Raw genomic sequence first — 25,191 nt, 5'->3', positions numbered from 1 at the left:
AAAATACATTTGTTCACATAAGAGTTCTAACTTGGGATATAAAAGCTGGAAACGTTCGAAGGAAGGGAAAGGAAAGGTTCCTTCGAAAGGAAAGGTTCGAAGCCTATGACTCAGTTCATCTGGTCCAGGGTAAATTGTAAAAAATTACAATGCGATAGTGATAGGATTTTTTTTTAACATCTTTATTGGAGTATAATTGCTTTACAATGGTGTGTTAGTTTCTGATTTATAACAAAGTGAATCAGCTATACGTATACATATATCCCCATATCCCCTCCCTCTTGTGTCTCCCTCCCACCTTCCTTATCCCACCCCTTTAGGTGGTCACAAAGCACCGAACTGATCTCCCTGTGTTATGCAGCTGCTTCCCACTAGCTATTTTACATTTGCTAGTGTATATATGTCCATGCCACTCTTTCACTTCGTCCCAGCTTACCCTTCGCCCTCCCCGTGCCCTCAAGACCATTCTCTACGTCTGTGTCTTTATTCCTGTCCTGACCCTAGGTTTTCATAACCACTTTTTTTTTTGGACTCCATATATATGTGTTAGCATACATTATTTGTTTTTCTCTTTCTGACATACTTCACTCTGTATGACAGACTCTAGGTCCATCCACCTCACTACAAATAACTCAGTTTTGTTTCTTTTATGGCTGAGTAATATTCCATTGCATATATGTGCCACATCTTCTTTATCCATTCATCTGTCGATGGACACTTAGGTTGCTTCCATGTCCTGGCTAATAGTAAATAGAGCTGCAATGAACATAGTGGTACATGACTCTTTTTGAATTATGGTTTTCTCAGGGTACATGCCCAGTAGTGCGATTGCTAGGTCGTATGGTAGTTCTATTTTTAGTTTTTTAAGGAACCTCCATACTGTTCTCCATAGTGGCTGTATCAATTTACATTCCCACCAACAATGCAAGAGGGTTCCCTTTTCTCCACACCCTCTCCAGAATTTACTGTTTGTAGATTTTTTGATGATGGCCATTCTGACTGGTGTGAGGTGATACCTCATTGTAGGTTGTTTTTTTGTTTTTTTTCTTTTTGCGGTATGCGGGCCTCTCACTGCCGCGGCCTCTCCTGCTGTGGAGCACAGGCTCCGGACGCGCAGGCTCAGCGGCCATGGCTCACGGGCCCAGCCGCTCCGTGGCATGTGGGATCCTCCCGTACCGGGGCACGAACCCGTGTCCCCTGCATCGGCAGGCGGACTCTCAACCACTGCGCCACAAGGGAAGCCAATAGTTCTTTAATCCATTTTGACTTTATTTTTGTGCATGGTGTTAGGGAGTGTTCTAATTTCATTCTTTTACATGTAGCTGTCCAGTTTTCCCAGCACCACTTATTGAAGAGGCTGTCTTTTCTCCATTGTATATTCTTGCCTCCTTTATCAAAGATAAGGTGACCATATGTGCGTGGGTTTATCTCTGGGCTTTCTATCCTGTTCCATTGATCTATCTTTCTGTTTTTGTGCCAGTACCATACTGTCTTGATTACTGTAGCTTATAGTAGACTCTGAAGTCAGGGAGCCTGATTCCTGCAGCTCTGTTTTTCTTTCTCAAGATTGCTTTGGCTATTCAGGGTCTCTTGTGTTTCCATACAAATTGTGAAATTTTTTGTTCTAATTCTGTGAAAAATGCCATTGGTAGTTTGATAGGGATTGCATTGAATCTGTAGATTGCTTTGGGTAGTAGAGTCATTTCCACAATGTTGATTCTTCCAATCCAAGAATATGGTATATCTCTCCATCTGTTTGTATCATCTTTAATTTCTTTCAACAGTGTCTTATAATTTTCTGCATACAGGTCTTTTGTCTCCTTAGCTAGGTTTATTCCTAGGTATTTTATTCTTTTTGTTGCAGTGGTAAAAGGGACTGTTTCCTTAATTTCTCTTTCAGATTTTTCATCATTAGTATATAGGAGTGCCAGAGATTTCTGTGCATTAATTTTGTATCCTGCTACTTTACTGAATTCATTGATTAGCTCTAGTGGTTTCCTGGTAGCATCTTTAGGATTCTCTCTATATAGTATCATGTCATCTGCAAACAGTGACAGCTTTACTTCTTCTTTTCTGATTTGGATTCCTTTTATTTCTTTTTCTTCTCTGCTGTGGCTAAAACTTCCAAAACTCTGTTGAATAAGAGTGGTGAGAGTGGGAAACCTTGTCTTGTTCCTGATCTTACTGGAAATGGTTTCAGTTTTTCACCATTGAGAAAGATGTTGGTTGTGGGTTTGTCATATATGGCCTTTATTATGTTGAGGTAAGTGCCCTCTATGCCTACTTTCAGGAGGGTTTTGATCATAAATGGGTGTTGAATTTTGTCAAAAGCTTTCTCTGCATCTATTGAGGTGATCATATGGTTTTGTCCTTCAATTTGTTAATATGGTGTATCACGTTGATTGATTTGTGTATATTGAAGAATCCTTGCATTCCTGGGATAAACTCCACTTGATCCTGGTGTATGATCCTTTTAATGTGCTGTTGGATTCTGTTTGCTAGTATTTTGTTGAGGATTTTTGCATCTATGTTCATCAGTGATATTGGCCTGTAGTTTTCTTTCTTTCGACATCTTTGTCTGGTTTTGGTATCAGGGTGATGGTGGCCTCGTAGAATGAGTTTAGGAGTGTTCTTCCCTCTGCTATATTTTGTAAGAGTTTGAGAAGGATAAGTGTTACCTCTTCTCTAAATGTTTGATAGAATTCGCCTGAGAAGCCATCTGGTCCTAGGCTTTTGTTTATAGGAAGATTTTAAATCACAGTTTCAATTTCAGTACTTGTGATTGGTTTGTTCATATTTGCTATTTCTTCCTGGTTCAGTCTTGAAAGGTTGTGCTTTTCTAAGAGTTTTCCATTTCTTCCACGTTGTCCATTTTATTGGCATACAGTAGTAATCTCTCATGATCCTTTGTGTTTCTGCAGTTTCAGTTGTTACTTCTCCTTTTTCATTTCTAATTCTATTGATTTGAGTCTTCTCCCTTTTTTTCTTCATGAGTCTGGCTAGTGGTTTATCAATTTTGTTTATCTTCTCAAAGAACCAGCTTTTAGTTTTATTGATCTCTGCTGTTGTTTCCTTCATTTCTTTTTCATTTAGTTCTGATCTGATCTTTATGATTTCTTTCTTTCTGCTAACTGTGGGGGTTTTTTGTTCTTGTTTCTCTAATTGCTTTAGGTGTAAGTTTACATCGTTTATTTGAGATGTTTCTTGTTTCTTGAGGTAGGATTGTATTGCTGTAAACTTCCCTCTTAGAATTGGTTTTGCTGCATCCCATAGGTTTTGGGTCATCGTGTCTCCATTGTCATTTGTTTCTAGGTATTTTTTGATTTCCTCTTTGATTTCTTCAGTGATCTCTAACTCTTATTAAGTAGTGTACTGTTTAGCCTCCATGTGGTTGTATTTTTACACATTTTTTTCCTGTAACTGATATCTAGTCTCTTAGCATTGTGGTTGGAAAAGATACTTGATACGATTTCAATTTTCTTAAATTTACAAAGGCTTGATTTGTAACCCAAAATCTGATGTATCCTGGAGAATGTTCCATGAGCACTTGAGAAGAATGTGTATTCTGTTGTTTTTGGATGGAATGTCCTATAAATATCAATTAAGTCCATCTTGTTTAATGTATCATTTAAAGCTTGTTTTTCCTTATTTATTTTCATTTTGGATGATCTGTCCATTGGTGAAAGTGGGGTGTTAAAGTCCCTACTATGATTGTGTTATTGTCGATTTCCCCTCTTATGGCTGTTAACATTAGCCTTAAGTACTGAGGTACTCCTATGTTGGGTGCATAAATATTTACAATGGTTATATCTTCTTCTTGGATTGATCCCTTGATCATTATGTAGTGTCCTTCTTTGTCTCTTTTAATAGTCTTTATTTTAAAGTCTATTTTGTGTGACTTTATGAGAATAGCTACTCCAGCTTTCTTTTGATTTCCATTTGCATGTAATATCTTTTTCCATGCCCTCACTTTCAGTCTGTTTGAGTCCCTTGGTCTGAAGTGGGTCTCTTGTAGATAGCATATATACGGATCTTGTTTTTGTATCCATTCAGCCACTGTATGTCTTTTGGTTGGAGCATTTAATCCATTTACATTTAAGGTAATTATTGATATGTATGTTTCTATTACCATTTTCTTAATTGTTTTGGGTTTGTTATTGTAGGTCCTTTCTCTCTCTTGTGTTTCCTGCCTGGAGAAGTTCCTTTAGCATTTGTTGTAAAGCTAGTTTGGTGGTGTTGAATTCTCTTAGCTTTTGCTTGTCTGTAAAGGTTTTAATTTCTCTGTCGAATTTGAATGAAATCCTTGCTGGGTATAGTAATATTGGTTTTAGGTTTTTCCCTTTCATCCCTTTAAATATGTCCTGCCACTCCCTTCTGGCTTGCAGAGTTTCTGCTGAAAGATCAGCTGTTAACCTTATGGGGATTCCCTTGTATGTTATTTGTTGTTTTTCCCTTGTTGCTTTTAATATTTTTTCTTTGTATTTAATTTTTGATAGTTTGACTAATATGTATCTTGGCGTGTTTCTCCTCAGATTTATCCTGTATGGACTCTGTGCTTCCTAGACTTGATTGACTATTTCCTTCCCCATATTAGGGAAGTTTTCAACTATAATCTCTTCAAATATTTTCTCAGTCCCTTTCTTTTTCTCTTCTTCTGGGACCCCTATAATTCAAATGTTGGTGCATTTAATGTTGTCCCAGAGGTCTCTGAGACTGTCCTCAATTCTTTTCATTCTTTTTTCTTTATTCTTCTCTGCAGTAGTTATTTCCACTATTTTATGTTCCAGGTCACTTATCCGTTCTTCTGCCTCAGTTATTCTGCTATTGAGTCCTTCTTGAGAATTTTTAATCTCATTTATTGTGTTGTTCATCATTGTTTGTTTGCTCTTTAGTTCTTCTAGGTCCTTGTTAAATGTTTCTTGTATTTTCTCCATTCTATTTCCAAGATTTTGGATCATCTTTACTATCATTACTCTGAATTCTTTTTCAGGTAGACTGCCTATTTCCTCTTCATTTGTTTGGTTTGGTGGGTTTTTATCTTGCTCCTTCATCTGCTGTGTGTTCCTCTGTCTTCTCATTTTGCTTAAGTTACTGTGTTTGGCGTGTCCTTTTCGCAGGCTGCAGGTTCGTAGTTCCTGTTGTTTTTGGTGTCTGCCCCCAGTGGCTAAGATTGGTTCAGTTGGTTGTGTAGGCTTCCTGGTAGAGGGGATTGGTGCCTGTGTTCTGGTGAATGAGGCTGGATCTTGTCTTTCTGGTTGGCAGGTCCATGTCCGGTGGTGTGTTTTGGGGTATCTGTGACGTTTTTATGATTTTAGGCAGCCTCTCTGCTAATGCGTGGGGTTGTGTTCCTGTCTTGCTAGTTGTTTGGCATAGGGTGTCCAGCACTGTAGCTTGCTGGTTGTTGAGTGGAGCTGGGTCTTAGCATTGAGATGGAGATCTCTGGGAGAGCTTTCATCATTTGATATTATGTGGACCTGGGAGGTCTATGGTGGACCAATGTCCTGAACTCCACTCTCCCACCTCAGAGGCACAGGCCTGACAACCGGCTGGAGCCCTAAGACCCTGTCAGCCACATGGCTCAGAAGAAAAGGGGTGAGAAAAAGAGATAAAGAAAGAAAAAACAATAAAATACAGTTATCAAAATAAAAAATAATTATTAAAAAGAAAAAAGAGAGAAGAGAGCAACCAAACAAAAAAACAAATGATAACAACGATAACACCAATGATAACAAGTGCTGAGAACTATACTAAAAAAAAAAAAAACTAACAAAAAACAGACAGAACTCTAGGACAAATGGTGAAAGCAAAGCTATACAGACAAAATCACACACAGAAGCATACACATACACACTCACAAAAAGAGAAAAAAGGAAAAAAAAATATATATATATGCTTGCTCCCCAAATTCCCAGCCTCAATTTGGGATGATTCGTTGTCTATTCAGGTATTCCACTGATGCAGGGTACATCAAGTTTATTGTGGAGCTCTAATCCGCTGCTTCTGAGGCTGCCGGGAGAGATTTCCCTTTCTATTCTTTGTTCTCACAGCTCCCAGGGGCTCAGCTTTGGATTTGGCCCCGCCTCTGCGTGTAGGTCGCCGGAAGGCGTCTGTTTTTTGCTCAGACAGGACGGGGTTAAAGGAGCCGCTGATTTGGGGGCTCTGGCTCACTCAGGCCAGGGGGAGGGAGGGGCACGGAGTGCGGGGCGGGCCTGCGGCGGCAGAGGCCGGCGTGACATTGCACTAGCCTGAGGCGCGACGTGCGTTCTCCCGGGTGAGTTGTCCCTGGATCCCAGGACCCTGGCAGTGCGGGCTGCACAGGCTCCCCGGAAGCGGGGTGTGGATAGTGACCTGTGCTCGCACACAGGCTTCTTGGTGGCGGCAGCAGCAGCCTTAGCGTCTCATGCCCGTCTCTGGGGTCCGCGCTTTTAGCCGTGGCTCGCGCCCGCCTCTGGAGCTTATTTAGGCGTCGCTCTTAATCCCCTCTCCTCGCGCACCTGAAACAATGGTCTCTTGCCTCTTCGGCAGCTCCAGACCTTTCCCCAGACTCCCTCCCGGCTAGCCGTGGCGCACTAACCCCCTGCAGGCTGTGTTCACGCTGCCAACCCCAGTCCTCTCCCTGCGCTCCTACCAAAGCCCGAGCCTCAGCTCCCAGCCCCGCCCGCCCCAGCGGGTGAGCAGACAAGCCTCTCGGGTTGGTGAGTGCTGGTCGGCACCGATCCTCTGTGCAGGAATCTCTCCGCTTTGCCCTCCGCACCCCTGTTGCCGCGCTCTCCTCCGCGGCCTCGAAGCTCCACCCCTCCGCCACCTGCAGTCTCCGCCCGCGAAGGGGCTTCTAGTGCGTGGAAACCTTTCCTCCTTCACAGCTCCCTCCCACTGGTGCAGGTCCCGTCCCTATCCTTTTGTCTCTGTTTTTTCTCTTTTCTTTTGCCCTACCCAGGTAAGTGGGGAGTTTCTTGCCTTTTGGGAGGTCTGAGGTCTTCTGCCAGCCTTCAGTAGGTGTTCTGTAGGAGTTGTTCCACGTGTAGATGTATTTCTGATGTATTTGTGGGGAGGAAGGTGATCTCCACGTCTTACCTGTTCACCATCTTGAAGGTCTCCCTTCAGTGATAGGATTTTAAAGACCTCGGAAATGGCACTTAAATCCCGGCCTTACTTCACCAAAGAAGTTCGTGGTAGAATGGGCCAGAGATGTTTATGGTCACACAGTTGGCTAAACTGTTATTCTACAAATTTCTTAAATTAAGAATAGAAAAATCTTCTTTTACATTTCAACCTTCTATGGAAGAAAAAGATTCTCCACCTTGGCTGCAATCTCTCAGGATGTTATTTTTCCCTGGCCTTTTCTTCCTTCACTGAATGAAGGGTACGGACAGAAGGCACTTGCATTTCTTTGCAACGTGTGAGCCACTGTTCAGTTTCAGTGTATCTGGGACTTTCATTGTTCTCCTCAGTCCGTTTACGTTTGTTCTGGGAGCTGTGACCCTGCAAAGATTCTTCTCCAGCACCCTTTTCCCTTCATCATGTGCAGCGCTCCCCTATTCTTTCCCTCTTCCTCGTTGGCTACATGCTTTGGTATAAGACATCTGCATGTGTGCCGATGATAAAGGGGACAACAGCCAAATGAAATCTCAAGACCTAGTTCTAGACAGCAACCATGATGCTTGAAGATGTTCAGTTACAAATTATGTTAAAACACACGTGACCTTTTTGTCTTTGCGGTACTTTCTCAACCCCGCCAGCAGAGGCATCTCTCCTAAGAAGTAGGTTTACCATGTGACCTCCCTGCTTAACATCCTTCGGTGGTGCCCACTGTCTTCATCCGCCTGGAACCTGCTCACCCCTCTGGCCTGACCTCATGCTCCTCCTACACTCACGCTATGGACCCCACCTCTCTCCACAACTGTTCTCCTCTTCCCCTCCCTGCATCAGAAATGCTGCCAACACTGCTACTGTCCCCTCATCCTTACAGACTTGCATCCGGGATCAGCCTCTTCCAGGAAGCCTTTTTGGATCCCTCTTAGCTTCCTCTAAAATGCCCCTCCTCTGTGCACCCTGGGCTCACCTTTATGCTGGAATCATCATACTAGGGGCTGACTACCTGCACGCTGTCTGCCCTCTCCAGGAGCCTGACACTTCGCGGGACAGAAATCATTGCCTGTCTTCATAGCTTTATAGCCTAGCCAGGTTCCCGACATATTACATTGTTACTATGCTACATCTACTCAAAAATAAAAATTCTGGAAATTGGTTGAGAAAGATGTTTTAGCTTTGTTAGAGTTAGAAGGGCAAGTATAAGACCTCAGAACTAGAGAAATTTAGGAAAGCAAGACAACAAATAGTCTCACGTCAAAACAGACCAAAGAACACATTAAGATCTACCCTCTAACCAATTCTTTGTTTTCCCGTTGACGGGACTCTTCCTAACCTTCCTCTTTACGATCCTTACCCCACCCCCGATCACTTTAACAGCGTTTTCATTTGTACTCTCAGTTAAAGTTTACATTCTCATCTGTTACCTTCCCCTAAAGATCTCCACTCAAGGTCAATCGAACCATACCCTACTACGTGCATCATTTTTCAACAGTAAAATGCAGATAAGACCTAATTTGTGGAGCTGGTGTAAGCATGAAACACAGCATACTTAGGTAGATACAGCCCTCTTGAGATCAAATTCTGCAAGTCTTATTGCTTACCTTCTTTGCTCGCTCCAGGTATCAGATGGATTCACCTTCAAATATGAATATACACAAAAGGTTCTGTATAATGGAGTTTTTAAAACAGTGATGAGTGGATAGTTGAAAATGTCTGCACTCACACTGTATAATGAGAGGTCCATGCATTTATTGTGTATTGATATAGACAGCAAACGCTAAAGGTTTTCTAGTGGATTTTGCAGTCACACTATTCCTCACTAAGGAATGATTGATAACTGGACCAGCCTGCTGGGGAACCAGTTCTAGTCTGATTAGAAGCTCTTGTCCCTTGCTGAGCACAAGAGTTCACAGCCTTGATTGATTACTCCCATGCACCTATGATACTGCCCCTCCACCCCAACCTGAGAGCTCTGAGGGCTTCTAGACATCTGCCTTCTCCTTTGGGGATGGGGTTCTTGCACAAGCTCTGGCAGTGGAGGAAGAGGATTAAGTGCTATTTACAGGAAAAAGAACTTGCTTGAAGTGAAAATGAAACTAGGTGTCTTATTGCCCAGAAATGTAGATGTTTCTGCAAAACTGTTTACCATCCTTTGGCAACCACATTTGGGGAAATTACAATTTATATATTTTATACACAACGTAGGATCATGCTTCTGAGATAGGATGAAATTTAACTGATTCATTTATTTAACAAACTTTTTTAAAAGTGCCTACAGTGCACCCAGGACTGTTTTAAGCACTGGAGAGTTGGGAATAAATTAGGTAAAGGTTCTGCCCTCACTGAGCTCACACTGTAGTAGGGGGAACACAGACAATCATCAACAGAATATTATAAACCCAGATACTAATAGGTCATAAAAAGAAAAAGTAGGATAAGGGTAGGAGAGGGAAGCAAGGGAGACCTCTAGGAGGAGGTGACATTAGAGCAGAGGCTTCACAGAAGGGAAGGAATGACTCAGGTCAGGATGTAGAAGAGCGTTGCAGGCAGAGATCAGGACAAAAGCCTCGAGGTGGGAACTAAATTGAGGCCGTTTAAAGACTAGTAAGAAGATCTAGCAACTGGCATGGAGTGAGCTAGAGGGAAAGTGGTAGGAGATGAGATTATTGGGGTGATGAGAGTCAGATCATGTAGCCAATGGAGTTCTCAAAGCGCAGTGCCACCCAGCTGAGTGTTTGGAAATTTATGAGCATTTCAGTTGTCACAATGCTCTGGAGCACTGCCAACATTAGTGGGTGTCTGGAGCTGTGAAGGGTCTGGGACTTTACCCTTCTTGCCAGCTAACAAGTTCGCCTGCCACAGTTTCACAGGTGTTGAAAGACACAAAAGGCTTCTGCATGTCTGTCTTTTCCTCTGAAGGGAGCGCTATTTCTACCTTTTCAGGCTGTCTGCTATACAAATATGCTTTAAAAATTGGTGTGGGACAAAGGGCTATCGGTGCCTTGCTCGTAAGACATGGAGAAACAAAAGAGACCCCTGGAGAATTGTCCAACAATGGGCAGGGGTCATGGAGGCTAAATATCCCACAACACATGATGAAGAATTACCCAAAATGCTAATTGTCCTTTCCTTACACAACACGAAAGGCCTTGTAGGATAAAGTAGAGAATTAATTTTTTTTCTAAGCGTTGATAAAATAAATCATGGGAGTTTGAGTTACAAAATTTGTTTAAGTTTTAAATTTTTTAAAAAGATAATTTTCACTACTAAGTTGAAAATGGAGTCGGGGAAAAGTTGGAGGCAAGGAGACCAGTTAGGAGGCTGTGACAACCGTCCCGGTGAGAGACTGTGGTAGTTGAAACCAGAGAGGGGAATAAGAATAGTAGTTAGAACAGGAGGAAGCCATAAGAACTGGTCAGCTTCACGATGTGTTTCAAATGTAGAAGAAACAAGACTTACTGATGGATTGAATGTAGTGTGCGAAGGAAAGAGCAACGGAGTAAATACTGCTGTTTACTGAGATGGCTGAGATTGTGGAGGAATGGGGGATGGGAAAGGGGTGTAGTTTTGGACCTGGGGACTGCAAACCACCAGTTAGTTTTGTTAGTAGAGTTTACGGGAGGTAATATACGTCAAGTGCTTGACATAGACCAGAGCCTATCTCAAACGTTAGCTCATTAGCTTCCTTAGCTTCCCTTTTGTGGTATTTGACATTTTTAAGAACTCTCTTCCTCTAAAAATTCTGTTTCCTTTGCTCCTGCAACCTCTTTCTGTCTTTATTATGTTATCTTTTCAGCACATTTTACAGTTCCTCTTCTTAGACACCTCCCTTGCATGCTGGCCTTTCCAGTATTCTGTCTTTGAAGCTCTTCTCACAGTTTTGGTGTCTATCCTAGTCTTTTTCTTGAATAAATATATATATTTTGTTAACTGCACAAAGTCATGTTTGGTTTTGTCCATTTAAACATTATCACCCAATCCTATTCTAAAAGACAAATGCTCATTAAAAACAAACAAAAATAAAAACTCACAACCTTAATAACCTAGAAGATTTGTCATTTAAAGAAGGTTTAAAAGGAAAAAAAGGGGGTGGCAGAAGAGAGGTTTTCTTACAAGCTTTTCAGCAAGTGTCACATTTTCTCCTTAAATGGGAAGGATTTCAAAACAAAGGTGAAATGGCTTAAATAGAAATATTCATAAAAAGGAACTTTACAGAATTGTCAACAATATTAAGACAACATTGACTAACCAGTTTCATTATGGCGTCTTCCCCCACTCTGCACTGTAGAGTTATAATATGCTTGTTTAATTAATTATATATTGTGAACATCTTCCACGTCACTACATAGTCTTCTAAAACATAATTAAAACAAATTCCTTAACATTTCATTATTTGGATATATCATAATTTATTTTGTTAATTCTCTATTATATTTTACATGCTATTTTTTTATTTTCAATAACTGCAAAGTTATAGAAAAATTGAAAGAACAATACAAAGAAAGTAAATTGCCTGCATGATGCCATCACCCCAGTACTTCAGTGTGTATTCCCTACATGCAAGGACATTTGCCTCATGACCACACGGAGCCATTCAAATGAGGAAACTCACATTGATACAGCACCATGGTCCCATCCACAGATCTCATTTAGGCGTCACCAGTTTTCCCAGTAAGGCCCTTTAGAGCAAAAGGATCCAATCCAAGATCACAAGTTGCTTTTATTTGTCCTGCCTCTTGAGTATTCTTCACTCTGGAACGCTTCCTCAGTTTTTCCTTGATATTGTGACTTTGACACTTCTGAATACTAAAGGCTAATTCTTTTGAGAACTGTTCCCCAACTTTAACTTATCAGCTGTAACCTTGTGATTAGATTCGGGTTTTGCATTTTTTGGTAGAAATACCACAAAAGTGATGCTCTGCATGTCTCACTGCATCCTGTCAAGTGGAACACGATTTCAATTTGTCTTATTCCAGTGTGTTTGATGACTTGATTAATCGGTGTCTGCCAGGTTTCTTCACTCTGAAGTCACCTTATTCCCTTTGTCATTAATGAATATTTTGGGGGGAGATTATTTGAGACTAAGTAGGTATCCTGTTCCTCATTAAACTTGCATCCACCAATTTTATCATCCATTGATGTTTCTTGGCTGCTTTAATTATTACTGTGATTGTTGCCAAGGGGTGATTCTGTGGTTGTCTTATTTCTTTTACATTTATTGATTGTCATTCTACTGAAAAGAAAAGCTTTTTATTCTTTGAATTTATCCAACTGTTTTTATATTATGGGTTCTAATCATGACTGTTATTATTTATTTTCATCCCTCAAATTTCCCCAGTTTGGGCCAGTAAGAGCTATTTCCACATGACTTTTTGTATCCATACAACCTCATAATTCTTTGAGAATTTTCTTAATTTCTGGTACAGCAAAGTGTTCCAGGCTTATCTTGTACTTTTCTTGTATCCAGCTCTACAATTAGCTATTTCTGGAGAGTAGTACTTTAGAAATCCAGATCTGGTTGCTACAATTGCATTATTAGCAGAATGTCACTCTCCCAGCCCACTCTGCGAACAGAGCTAGGGAAAATATGTATGTCTATACATATGTACACTTACCTATATTGCTGTCTGTATTTCTTTCTAGTTCTATCTATCTAAATTTCTATCTATCTATCTATTTATCTATCTATCTAGCATCTAACCATGGGTTTGCACCCATACCTCCAATCCTACTCTAGTTCCACAAGGCTTTTTTTTTTTTTTTTTGCGGTACCCAGGCCTCTCACTGTTGTGGCCTCTCCTGTTGTGGAGCACAGGCTCCGGACGCGCAGGCCCAGCGGCCATGGCTCATGGGCCCAGCCGCTCCGCGGCATGTGGGATCTTCCCAGACCGGGGCATGAACCCGTGGCCCCTGTATCGGCAGGCGGACTCTCAACCACTGCGCCACCAGGGAAGCCCCACAAGGCTTATTTTAATTTCTTCACTTTTCATAGTTGTAAGTCTCTTTCCCCACAGTGAGGAACATGGATTCCATTATGTTCAATACATTCACTTATTTGTTGATCAGTCAAATGTAATCAGTCTCCAATTGCAGCCAGGCAGGAACCCCGCTGCCTGTCTACTTTCACTCCCTCCCCTACCGCAGATGCCCACATAGCCTGACTTGGCTCTGAAACTGTGCCCTGGCCGGCACCTCCACGCATCTGGGGTGGAAGCCCTCCTCACCCTGCCAGGCTTCAACGCCTGGCACTGACCTGCCACCCCCACCATTGTCCCCACAGATGCCCTCTGTTCCCTGATTTGACTCCACCCTGTGCTAAGGTGCACCAGTGCCCTGCACACACTCACACTAATGCCTGCCTTGCTTCATCCCACCTGATGGTTTTGGACTAAATTTAAGGCAGGTAGGGAGGCAGATAGAAAGAAGGGTAGGCAGGGTAATGCTTTATTTTTAAAATATTTAGGTTGTTTCCAATTTGGGGCTATTATAAACATCTTTCTTATTACAGATCATATATTTTTAAAAACATAAATCTGCTGTATAGTTGTTTCCTTTCTTACCTCCTGAGGCCATGAATAAAGTTGGTATTCTCAGCTTCTTTCTCTGCAAACTTCTATTTATCTATCAAAACCTTAGAAAGATACTAGACTTATAATATATTGTTTGGATGGAGGTAAGATGGAGTGAATAGCATATCCCTTAGTAAGATTTTAGTAAATAATTCTATCAGACTCTTCTATGAAACAATTTACCCTTAATTATTTTGCCTCTGCAGACTCAATAATCCAAAATGTTAACTTTTTTCTATTTCCATAATATAATACCCAAACTCAATTCAGTCAGTTCAATTTTGTTTAGTGTCAAAATAAATCAAGCTGATTATTTGATATCAAATTCTCCAATGTTATTTAGCATTATTTAAATGAACGCCTGGGAAGTTCATCCTTACTTAAATGCCATAGAACTGTAGAGGAAGTGGTCATATATTATTTCTAGTTTTCACTCTCTTTGTTGCTCCTTTTTTTATTTGGTAGGGAGAATTCCCCTCAGGGAAACTCCCAGGAAAAAAACATTGACATCAACAAGTCATTTCCCAGTTTCTATTCATTTTTTTCTTACTAATATAAGATATATTATGACATTATATTAGAACATAACATCTTACCAGGAATTTAATTTCTTTGGAAATTTATGAACTTAGAATATTTTTCATCTGAGGGTCCTGGTTTTATGCAAATTTCTATTCACACAGTTCCCCACCATTCCTTACATTTTGTAGGTGCCAGCTAAGTGTGTAATGTTGTTACTCTGGAATTAATGATGAGTGAGTTAAAAGGAATGACTCATTCTCACTTCAAATCCCTTTTGGATGAATCCCGTGTAAATAAGTCTGCACTCATGAAAATCTGTTCCATGGACTATAGGTCTCAAGAGGCTGTCTGCAAAAAAATAAAAGGGGGTTTAAAGGAGAATTACATGATAAAATAAATGTTGAAAATGCTATTTCTAATGTTCCTTCTTTACAATTCATGAAGCACATTAGCATAAAACAGACTCCGGGAAGTACAGAAATCCTTCTTTGAAGGATTAAAATCCTTCTTAATTCAGAGTTTCCCAGATACTGACCCCATGTCAGTGTGTGTGGACATATTTATGGGCATAACACCCCACCAACAATGCAAGCAGCTGGGATGCACACACACACTTTGCCCAATGCCGACTTTTATGAGTGGTATGATGTGGCTGATTGTTTGCAAACTGCGAACTCGTGTTAGAGGAGAATCTGTCCATTGTTGCCTGTTGCTACAGAATCACACCCGATGATCTGGTCTGAAAACAGTCTCTCACAACACAGGGAGGATTTTCAAGTGCCTAGATGAAAACTGAGAGGCAATTACTTAAAGATCAAAGGCAAACTTGTGTTTCATTTTAAAATAGGACAGAAATAGAAAAACAAAAATAAAGTTGTGATAGCTCTGGGCTTCACTTGTTTCGTTCTTTTTTCAGCTGGGCACCAAAGAAGGTTACCTCACCAAACAGGGGGGGCTCGTCAAGGTAAGGAAGCACGTTGCTGCCAGCCACAAAGAAAGAGAGCACGTCATGGGGGCTCAACCCTCATTTTGACTTTTTAAAAAGCAGAACCTACTTATTTTGACCCAGTTATAGTATTTACCTGTTTCCAGAGTTCATCTTTATGGCCAATATTAGTCAAAATTCTGGAAAATGACTTGACTATTCTTTGGCAAAGCCGAATGTATGAGAATAGCCTACATTTAATACCCAAGAAAACATATAATCCTTTTGATGCAGTGATTGAGGATGAATGTAGCAAGTTAACTCTAGCACATATCTTGGCCTTTTAAGATTTTTTAACAAAAAAGAAGTCAAAATTGGATGAAATGTTTACCTAACAGTAGGCCCCAAAAGACCCGTCACCAACATGAATGTAACTATATTATAAAATCCCAAAGAAAACAAAATTTAGGACTTTACTAGTTGGGAGGGTATCCTCTATTTATGTGATTATACCTTTAAAGTTACTCTATTCCATTTTCACATGCCAAGAAGACCTTCATGGAATGTGTCTGTTCTTTCCCATTTTAAGAGTCAGGACACTTAACCTCTCAAGGATACTGGCCTGCTTGAATTTAACCTAAGTATTTAGTTATTTGTGTCCCTACTGGACTGGATGCTCCCTAAGGAGAGGAAGTATTCATGTTCACAGCATTATGTTTAAATCCAGTTACTTCTTTTAACCGGGAACATTGCCACCCAACATCATTAGTGTTCTGTTAGTACATAAGAAAGAGGCAGTGGGTAACCGCTGTTTTTCCACCAAGGTCATGGAGCTCTTAGGCAAGGTTTAGAATAGCATGTGGTTGAGCTTCCTAAACCTCAATCTGCTTATTTGTAAAACAAGAATAATAATATTGGGTTGGCCAAAAAGTTCGTTCGGGCTTTTCCATAGGCTAGTAGAAAACCCCGAACGAACTTTTTGGCCAACCCAATACTTGGCAATGTTTGGGGATTGGCTATAATGTATATAAACCTCCAAGGACAGTGTGTAGCCTCAGTAGGTGCTGAACAATGATATCTGTTTTTATTATGGAGTTTTATTAGGATTATTAAGTCTTATTAAGATGGAAATTTCAGCAGTTTGTTATAAGTCACCTTGAATGTTTATGATAGGTTATTTCTTTTCACTTGTTTAAAAATGTTGATATCTTTGCCTTCGTTGTGAGCTTAATGCATGGAATCATTTTAATTTTTGAAACTTTAAAATTTTAAGTTTTATTTTGAAAGTTTTTCCCTCAGAAACACCACCACAAGAATATCTTATTGTATCTAATCTTTTAGGTATTTTTACAACAAAAGGAAATTATCTAGTTCAAATATTGTGGTCCTGTATTCAAAACCTACATGTTTTAATTTTTTTTTTTCAGACCTGGAAAACGAGGTGGTTCACTTTGCACAGAAATGAACTGAAATACTTCAAAGACCAGATGGTAAGAAACATGGTCATATATTTTCCCTTTAAAAGTGAACCCAGTACCACTATGGAGAACACTACAGAGGTTCCTTAAAAAACTACAGATAGAACTACCATACGACCCAGCAATCCCACTGCTGGGCATATACCCTGAGAAAACCATAATTCAAAAAGAGTCATGTACCACAATGTTCATTGCAGCTCTATTTACAATAGCCAGGACATGGAAGCAACCTAAGTGTCCATCGACAGATGAATGGATAAAGATGTGGCACATATATACAATGGAATATTACTCAGCCATAAAAAGAAACAAAATTGAGTTATTTGTAGTGAGGTGGATGGACCTAGAGTCTGTCATACAGAGTGAAGTAAGTCAGAGAGAGAAAAACAGATACCATATGCTAACACATGCATATGGAATGTAAAAAGAAAAAAGTGGTTCTGAAGAACATAGGGGCAGGACAGGAATAAAGAGGCAGATGTAGAGAATGGACTTGAGGACATGGGGAGGGGGAAGGGTAAGCTGGGACGAAGTGAGAGAGTGGCATGGAGTTATATATACACTACCAAACGTAAAATAGATAGCTAGTGGGAAGCAGCCGCATAGCACAGGTAGATCAGCTCAGTGCTTTGTGTCCACCTAGAGAGCTGGGATAGGGAGGGTGGGAGGGAGACGCAAGAGGGAGGAGAAATGGGGATAAATGTATATGTATAGCTGATTCACTTTGTTATACAGCAGAAAATAACACAACACTGTAAAGCAATTATACTCCAATAAAGATGTTAAAAAAAAAAAGAGCCCTGTAGATGAAATGTCTGCCTTCAAAATCCCTGAAATTTTATGAGCACCTGAAGCATCCTATAAACGATTGGAGATGTGAATTCTTGATTCCTGATATGAGCAGTGTTCTTTTGCAAAGACGAGATGTGTATCCCAGACACGGCTCTCTCAGGCTGGCTAACCTCTAGCTCCCTGAGGACATCATTCCCTCCGTCTAAGGCAATGGAATTGTTTTCTTGCCACAGTATTAACTGTCTCTTGCAGCAGTGTCCCCCTTTATTAAAAATATGTCCATTTCTCATGCCGATTTCATTAAACAAATTTAAAATTATTTCATCTCTTATCTCTCCTACACAAAATTTCTGAGTAAGTGGATGTTTAAAAACATGGGAGACAAATATGACTCCCTTCCACGTGTTAAAAATCCATCTCCACCAAATTTAAATTGACAAAGAAAATCTCTTCCTAATGTCCAGTTTCATGAAAAGCCAATCCCCAGATGAGCATGTGACTTCCCTTAGGAAGGTTTTCTATAATCAGTCCCCGTAGTGGAAGGAAAGTTGACAGTCGCTCATAGTGGAGACCTGTTAGGGGAACAAGTGATGTACAGATTTGTATGTGTGTTCTTATGATGACACAGTTTGCCCTTTTATTTTTTTAAGTCACCAGAACCAATTCGGAGCCTAGATTTAACAGAATGTTCGGCTGTACAATTTGATTATTCACAGGAAAGGGTGAACTGTTTTTGGTAAGTTGTTTTATAAAGTAAATGTTTTTAAAATCTTCTTGCCAGACAGTTTAGCAGAAGAATAAAAAATTGTATGTCTTAATGTGTACAAATGTTCTGATCTGAGGCAAGTGGGTTTAACCGTCACACAGGGCATGTATGTCAGAAGTGCTTTCAGCCGAGTGTGACATAATACCTCATTTAAAGTGACTTAAACAAGTAGGAAAATCTCCTGGGTATAATTGTTTAGGTTGTACACTGCACAAGTATGATGCACTGCACAAGTAGGATGCCATTCACATCTTAGACAGCTTTTATTCCTTTGAGGTGTTTTATTCAATTTCAATTACAACCTTGTTGACTCCAACAATGAGTGATTTGTATAATGATGACAATTCTGGCAGACGGCACAAAAGTGTTTTGTTCTGTCACAATCAGTATATCATGACAATTTTCTAACTGGGAGAAGTAAAGTATCTTGAGAAAAGAGTGTCTTATTTCTCACCCTGAACTAGTTGAAGGTACGTTGCAGACATCATGGCACTTTATCCCTGAATACTTAAATTTGCATCTCCTAAGGAAAAAAAACCACCTATAGAACTACAATACCGTTGTCACACCTAAGAAAATTAACATTAACTACTATTAATGATTGTATAGTATCAACCAATAATGGAAATCTTTTTAAAATTCACATAAAGGTACCATATGAATTAACAGGGGTTATATTTCTCATATAACAAGCAATTGGGAGATAGGCAGCTACCTTGACAAGGTCAGGTCCAATGTCTCTATAATTGTCTTGGTCTTTTCCTCATGCTTACTGCTTCAGGGTCCAAGAGAGCTACTCTAACTGTAGGCCTCACATTTTCATGTAAGCCATAAAGAAAGATGCTGGGATGGTATTAGCCAGGTCTGCCCTTTGTATCAGGAAAGCAGACATTTTCCCAGAAACTCTTCTATCGGATTGTTCCTCATCTCATTGGCCAAGACTGAGTCCCATGGCCATCACTAGCAGCAGAGGAAGCTAGAAAACAGTATAGTACGATCATAAGTGGCTCCGACTAATTATAATTTATCACCTGGGGTTCTGTTAGCAAGAAGAGAGGAAAAATTATCTGTATTAACAGGCAATTGATCATGTCTCTTTCAGGGAGGACAAAACAATGACAATTCCAACAACTGGTTCTGTACACAATATCACACCTTCCCCCCAGCTCCCCCTCTCTCTACTCACTGCCCAACCGGACCTCACATCAGGGTTTACCTTTTATACACAGGGACTTACCTCTTGTCTATTCAACATTAATTACTGGTATAACCAGATGTGCTGCTTTGGTTTTAGGATATAGAAACCCTTCTGATTTCACTTTAAGGCTTTTTTTTTAAATTAATTTTTTATTTTTGGCTGCATTGGGTCTTTGTTGCTGCGCGCGGGCTGTTCTCTAGTTGCGTCGAGCAGAGGTTGCTCTTCGTTGCGGTGCGCGGGCTTCTCACTGCGGTGGCTTCTCTTGCGGGGCACAGGCTCTAGGTGCTCGGGCTTCAGTAGCTGTGGCACGTAGGCTCAGTAGTTGTGGCTCGCGGGCTCAGTAGTTATGGCTCACGGGCTCTAGAGTGCAGGCTCAGTAGTTGTGATGCATGGGCTTAGTTGCTCCGCGGCATGTGGGATCTTCCCCTACCAAGGATCAAACCGGTGTCCCCTGCATTGGCAGGCGGATTCTTAACCACTGCGCCACCAGGGAAGTCCAAGGCTTTTTTTTTTTCCTTTTTCACAAAAAGGACAAAAAGATTTTTAGTGTTTGGCATCTCAACTGTAAGGACAGGAGGTGTGGGTGAGATATAAGTCTGACGATTTTGACTCTATAGCCAAAGAGACAAAGGAGGAGTTAACTCTATTCCTAGAACAGTCTTTCATGCCAGTAGGCAAGTTTGTCTTCCCTTCAGCAAAGATTAACTCATGGCCAGAAGTGGGCAAAATAAATAGTTGAAGAGATTTATTGTCTCTTTTTCCTGCCCTGAAAAGTTAAAACTGTCTTCATCCACAGAGGGCAGTGTCATCCTTGCTGAAGTCAGCTAACACAAATGAGCTCCTTCAATAAACTCTCTTATCTGTCTTGCTTGTTCTTTGAATCATAGCACAAGTTCTGAGTCATTTAACAGATCAGCTGAATAAACACATATGTGTATTCAGTCTAAGACATGAACAATAAAGTGATCTGGGGGTGACCTGGACCTTTTTTTTTCTTTGGGCTCTCATTAGAAAATACAAATTTGGCCTGTAATACTAATATGAATCTGCAGCCTCAACATTTCTGCGTTTGCTGGCAGGACTAGCTCCGTATATACCAACTCCTCAAGTTCTCACCCAGGTTCTTTGTCAATTCTTTTTCCCCTTGGAATACTCTAATTAGTGCTCAACTAATAGATGTTCAACCAACAATCTGGAGTGTCTTACACTCTTTCTTTTGTCTTATCAGCTTAGTATTTCCATTCAGGACATTTTATCTCTGTGCAAAGACAGGAGTAGAAGCTGACGAGTGGATCAAGATATTACGCTGGAAGTTGGTGAGTTATTCATGTCTCTGGATACCTAGCACTCAGAAATCACGTTGATGATTTCAAACATATTTCTATTGAAAGAGTCAGACAACCCCCGAGAACGGACAGGAGGTCTACTTGCAGACTTATGGAAGAGTCTGTTCATTCTTCTGGGATGTGGAAGGGATGGAGATAGGAGTAAAAGCAAAAGAACGAAAATGCACTGGGGTCTCAGCCCCAGAGCCTAGCCTCGCACCCTGGTGTCTATCAGGCTTCCTTTAAGTGTGTGGGCTGGTCCAAGTTTGCCTGGAGGAGGACATGTGGGACCAGAGGCCAGACAGAGGAAAGCAGACATATTTCTATAGTAGAAAATCCTTTTATTTTGTCAGAGAAGGAGGCTTGCCAGAGAGACTTAGCTTAATGTCCAGTGTAAGCGTTACTTTGTGCCAGTCAAGGACCAAAGGTGTGTTAATTTATCTGCTTTCTATGTACCTCCCAGGAGGAAGACAAAGGGCTTATAAGAATTTACTAGTCTCATGCATTTTTTGTGTGTTTGCAAGTTAGTGAGTTGTTAGCCAAGAACTTGTCCTTAAAGCTTTCTCAAATTTCCTATAAATACCATCTTGAAACCCTTCATGTTTTCAACTACAGACAATTATTCCTAATTGTTTAAATGAAATTAGCTGATATATACAATCTTATTGAATATTCCTTTCCAAATACTGGGATTTTTGCTTTTGGTTATCTTTTCAGTTTGAGATCCAAAGCAATATACTACTCATTCTGAGACAGTTCCAATGTATTTGATATTCAATGGGGAAATACTCTGCCATATGAAGCTTTTGCTCAAATACAAATCATTTTTTATTTCTTCTATTTTGTAACTATGCAAGTGACACAATCATTATAGAAAATTTAAAGTAAAAATATATCAAATGCACATCCTTTCAGACTTCTCCCTCTGCAAATAAATATTAGAAACAAAATTTCATCATTCTGCAGTGTTCTTTACTTGCTAACTCCACTTAACAATATATCATGAACATCTTTCCAAATCAATAAAGTTAGATCTATATCTTCATTTTGATTCATTGAATAGTATTGCATTTTATGGATTACTAAAAGTATTAGGCCAGTTCCCAATTTGTGCATGTTTTAGCAACCACTTTACAGTATAGTCTCCTGAGAAAAATACAGAAAACCAGAATAAAGGAGGGGACATGATAATTAATTTGTAGTTGCACGGTTTTCTTACTAGTCAGCATTTCTTATTTAATGTTTGTTAAAAGCCAAAGTTTGTTATCTTAACGTTGCTCAATAATAAATACACGTGGGTGTGCTTTCTTGCAGTCTCAAATACGAAAACAGCTTGATCAAGGGGAAGGCACAATCCGATCTCGGTCATTCATCTTTAAATAGACAGACCTTCCTCGATGAGGGATGCCCTGACCCAGGAGCAGGGTGGAATGTTCCTGATGTTGTGATCCACAGCAGGTTTCAGATGAAAGCTAAGGATTTTTCTGTAGAAACAAATCAAAAGCAGATGCGGATTTGGACCTCTCAGAAGACACCACATTTGCTGACTCACAGAAGACTGCTGCCCTTCAAGATCCTGCCATGTCCCTGAGAATACCGAAGGCTCCTTGTTCTGATGGAGACGGATGAACCACTGCGACCAGGTGTGCTCGATCTTAGAACACGTGATGGGAGATGGTTTTTGTTTTCCCTCATTGTTGTCCCCAAGCTGGTTGACATTAGTTACCCAAAGTCCCACTCTGCACCAGGGTCAACTCATCTGACTTCCAAGTTGTGCTATTATCCAGGAAGGAAACAGCTATATATGTAGCCCGAGGTTTAGACGGCTTTTCAGAAAGTGTATTGGGATAGCAAATGTCCAAGACTGGGGCAGAGGAGCAGTGTTGTTTTTACTTTTTTTCCCCTTTATACAAAAAACAAAACAATTTCCAAAACTAAAATGGAAAATGTTTGTAGTATTTATTTTCTCTTTGTAAAAGGCTCAGATATCTACCGGGTCCTTTCTTCCCCTCTAATGATAAACCTGTGAGAACTAAATCTCCTATGGGCTATTGGGTAAGATGATAAGGATAATGGAAGGTACAATCTTAAAAAAGCATCTTTTAGTCATTTTGGGGGAAATGCTTTAAAGAGTGAGAAAACATAAATTGAGGAAGAGTGATAAAGTAGTAACTTGTAGTTTAATAATAATTATCACGATAATTATTATTATAACAATAATAGAGCACTTGTAAGCACTAAGTTATCTTCATCCAACACTTCTCAAACAGACTGAAAGAAACTTCCAAAGTAGAGTGTGTTATAACAATCCCTTCCCCAGAGTGAGAGGGAGGTATTTGCCCAAGAGAAGAAAGATGTACCCTGCACTGCACGGAGCACCCTACACCTTATTCAAGAGGAACTTCTTTTGTCTATTGAGGGAGTAACACTAAATCCACATGCAAAGGGTAATGCTGTGTTTGTTACACAGCATTTTCAAGCCAGAACAAGGGGATTGAAATAGGGGGATGAGACACTGGCATCCAGAGCTCCTAAATAGATTTTAACCCCTTCTATTATCTTTATTAATACTGCTTTTTTAGACTGAAGTTTGAAGGGAGACAAAAGTGGAGGAAGAGCCCAAAAATAAGGTTGTGGAGCAAAGCTATGATATGACGCTGCTCTTGCAGTCCAAAGGGCTACCTTGTTGAATACGTTTCTTCTGTTATTTAAACATCTAGGACTCAGAAATTACATTAAATTTTTGTATGTTTCAACAAGGTTTTTAATGTATTTTGTAATGTTTGTATCATACGGAATATAGCAAATGTCAAGTTAAAATGTATTGTGTTGGGCTTCCCTGGTGGCGCAGTGGTTGAGAGTCCGCCTGCCGATGCAGGGGACACGGGTTCGTGCCCCAGTCCGGGAAGATCCCACATGCCATGGAGCGGCTGGGTCCGTGAGCCATGGCCGCTGGGCCTGCGCGTCCGGAGCCTGTGCTCCGCAGCGGGAGAGGCCACAGCAGTGAGAGCCCCGCGTACCGCAAAAAAAAAAAAAAAAAAAGTATTGTGTCAAGTTTGCAAAGTAAGGAGTTAGACATAAATCTTCACTGAGACGTACAGTTTTGTTTTGTTTTCTTAGATCCAAGGGTGTTGTGTAGGTAACATTGTTTTCATTTTTTGTAAAATATGTCATGTTTATTTACATTCTTTGGTTATGTTTATTAAAAACAGCATGATTTTGCTGTGCCTGTAATATTTTGCTACTGAAGTGTTTTTAATAACTGTAATTTAAAAGAAATATAACCAATTAATATCATAAATAGCAATGAAGAGTCCACTTTGGTTAGACTATGAGCTACAAAGGATTGAAAGATTCAGAGTTGAAGAAATAGTCCCCGTCCTCAAGGAGTTTTCAGTTGAATATGGAAAAGATAAGAAATACATCCATGACGACGTACAGAAGTAAATACGATAAATACTTCAAGTGAGGCACACAAAGCTATATGATGGAGTGGGCTTCAGCTGGGATAAAGCCATTGTTTGGAGGGTTTTGACATGAAAAGGGCGATCTAACATACACCATGCAATTAGTACTACCCCAGATGCTTTACCTGCTCTCTTTACCTGTCTCAGCCCTGAAAAGTGATCATGATTTCACCCCGAGGGATCTCAGGGAAGGGCCCTAGGACGAGGGAGGATGATTCGTGCCAAATCGGACTGGGGCTGTTTGGGAGAATAGCTGTCTGTGTCAAGCTCTGTCGCTAACAGTATGTGCTCATCATAAAGTACCTCAAGACACAGCCGAAGGATTAGCAGTTATTCTCAGAAACCCCCCAACCCCGGGAAAATCTTGCCCCGCAGAAGCACTGCTGCCTCTGGACCAGGAGAGCCCCGCTCAACGGTAAGATGGCTGTTACTGCCTCGGAGGGAAACCCGTCCCTATTCCTGGGCCACTGGACAGGAGGACACTCAGCAGGCCACAGGCCTCTCTCTCCAGCCCAGGGCACTCGGGAGACTGGGCTCTTTGGTCCTTCCCTCTCACTCACGCTCGGGGTGCAGGTCAGGGAGTTACACTGAGTCCCTGTTTCAGGCAGAGAGCAAGAGAATTATTACAGGATGAATATAAACTCTACTTCCCTCCTCTCTACTGCTACTTCAGGTCAACTGCAGCAAACTTGTAGTTTTGCCAAAGTCTTCCCAGCCACATTGAGCCTACACTCTGCTCAACACGATTCAGGCTGTCTGGGCATGACGTCGAGCAGAGCTTCTTAAATTATCTATGGAAAAGGGCCAGATTAATTTTCTTTTAAAATTTATTTTCTATCACAGACTGGGAATTTGTAAAATCCAATACGTTATTAGAACACTGAAGTAAAAATACAACTATCACAATCCCAGTTTTTAAATCAAATTCAATAGACATGGTATGTCTGCTGTTTTTTAAACCCTTAACCCTCAACTTCTGTAACTTATTTTGTACTAACAAACAGAACAGTCCAGTCTGTGGACATTTCAAGTAGGTCTGGCTAGTGGACAGCCACGT

At 40.6% G+C, this 25,191-nt stretch overlaps 2 protein-coding genes across 9 annotated transcripts in view; one reads left to right on the top strand and one right to left on the bottom strand.

Annotated features, from left to right (window-relative positions):
- DAPP1 (dual adaptor of phosphotyrosine and 3-phosphoinositides 1) overlaps positions 1–23,901 on the top strand; it is a 59,987-nt gene extending 36,086 nt beyond the window's left edge. For 2 of the 3 annotated variants that reach the window (XM_033857367.2, XM_019926460.3), the window contains 5 exons: positions 15,100–15,147; positions 16,536–16,598; positions 18,029–18,114; positions 20,571–20,658; positions 21,982–23,901. In XM_033857367.2, coding sequence (XP_033713258.1) covers positions 15,100–15,147; positions 16,536–16,598; positions 18,029–18,114; positions 20,571–20,658; positions 21,982–22,050 — 354 coding nt within the window. In that variant the 3' untranslated portion in view covers positions 22,051–23,901. The remainder of the gene's footprint in view (positions 1–15,099; positions 15,148–16,535; positions 16,599–18,028; positions 18,115–20,570; positions 20,659–21,981) is intronic. The other variant, XM_033857369.2, reaches the window with a different exon arrangement.
- Positions 1–25,191, bottom strand: part of LAMTOR3 (late endosomal/lysosomal adaptor, MAPK and MTOR activator 3) — an 82,967-nt gene that overhangs the window by 43,680 nt on the left and 14,096 nt on the right. For 3 of the 6 annotated variants that reach the window (XR_004526762.2, XM_033857373.2, XM_033857375.2), the window contains one exon: positions 20,570–22,151. The exons of 2 other annotated variants lie outside the window; for them this stretch is intronic. Coding sequence is in view for 3 of the 4 variants with exons in the window: in XM_033857375.2 (XP_033713266.1) it covers positions 22,129–22,151 (23 nt within the window). In the remaining variant the exon portion in view is untranslated. Of the gene's footprint in view, positions 1–2,516; positions 14,532–20,569; positions 22,152–25,191 lie in introns of those variants that run through there. One more of the 6 variants, XM_033857370.2, reaches the window with a different exon arrangement.

Source organism: Tursiops truncatus, chromosome 5, assembly GCF_011762595.2.
Source record: "Tursiops truncatus isolate mTurTru1 chromosome 5, mTurTru1.mat.Y, whole genome shotgun sequence".
Classification (NCBI taxonomy): Eukaryota; Metazoa; Chordata; class Mammalia; order Artiodactyla; family Delphinidae; genus Tursiops; species Tursiops truncatus.
This window is presented reverse-complemented; position numbering and strand designations above follow the sequence as displayed.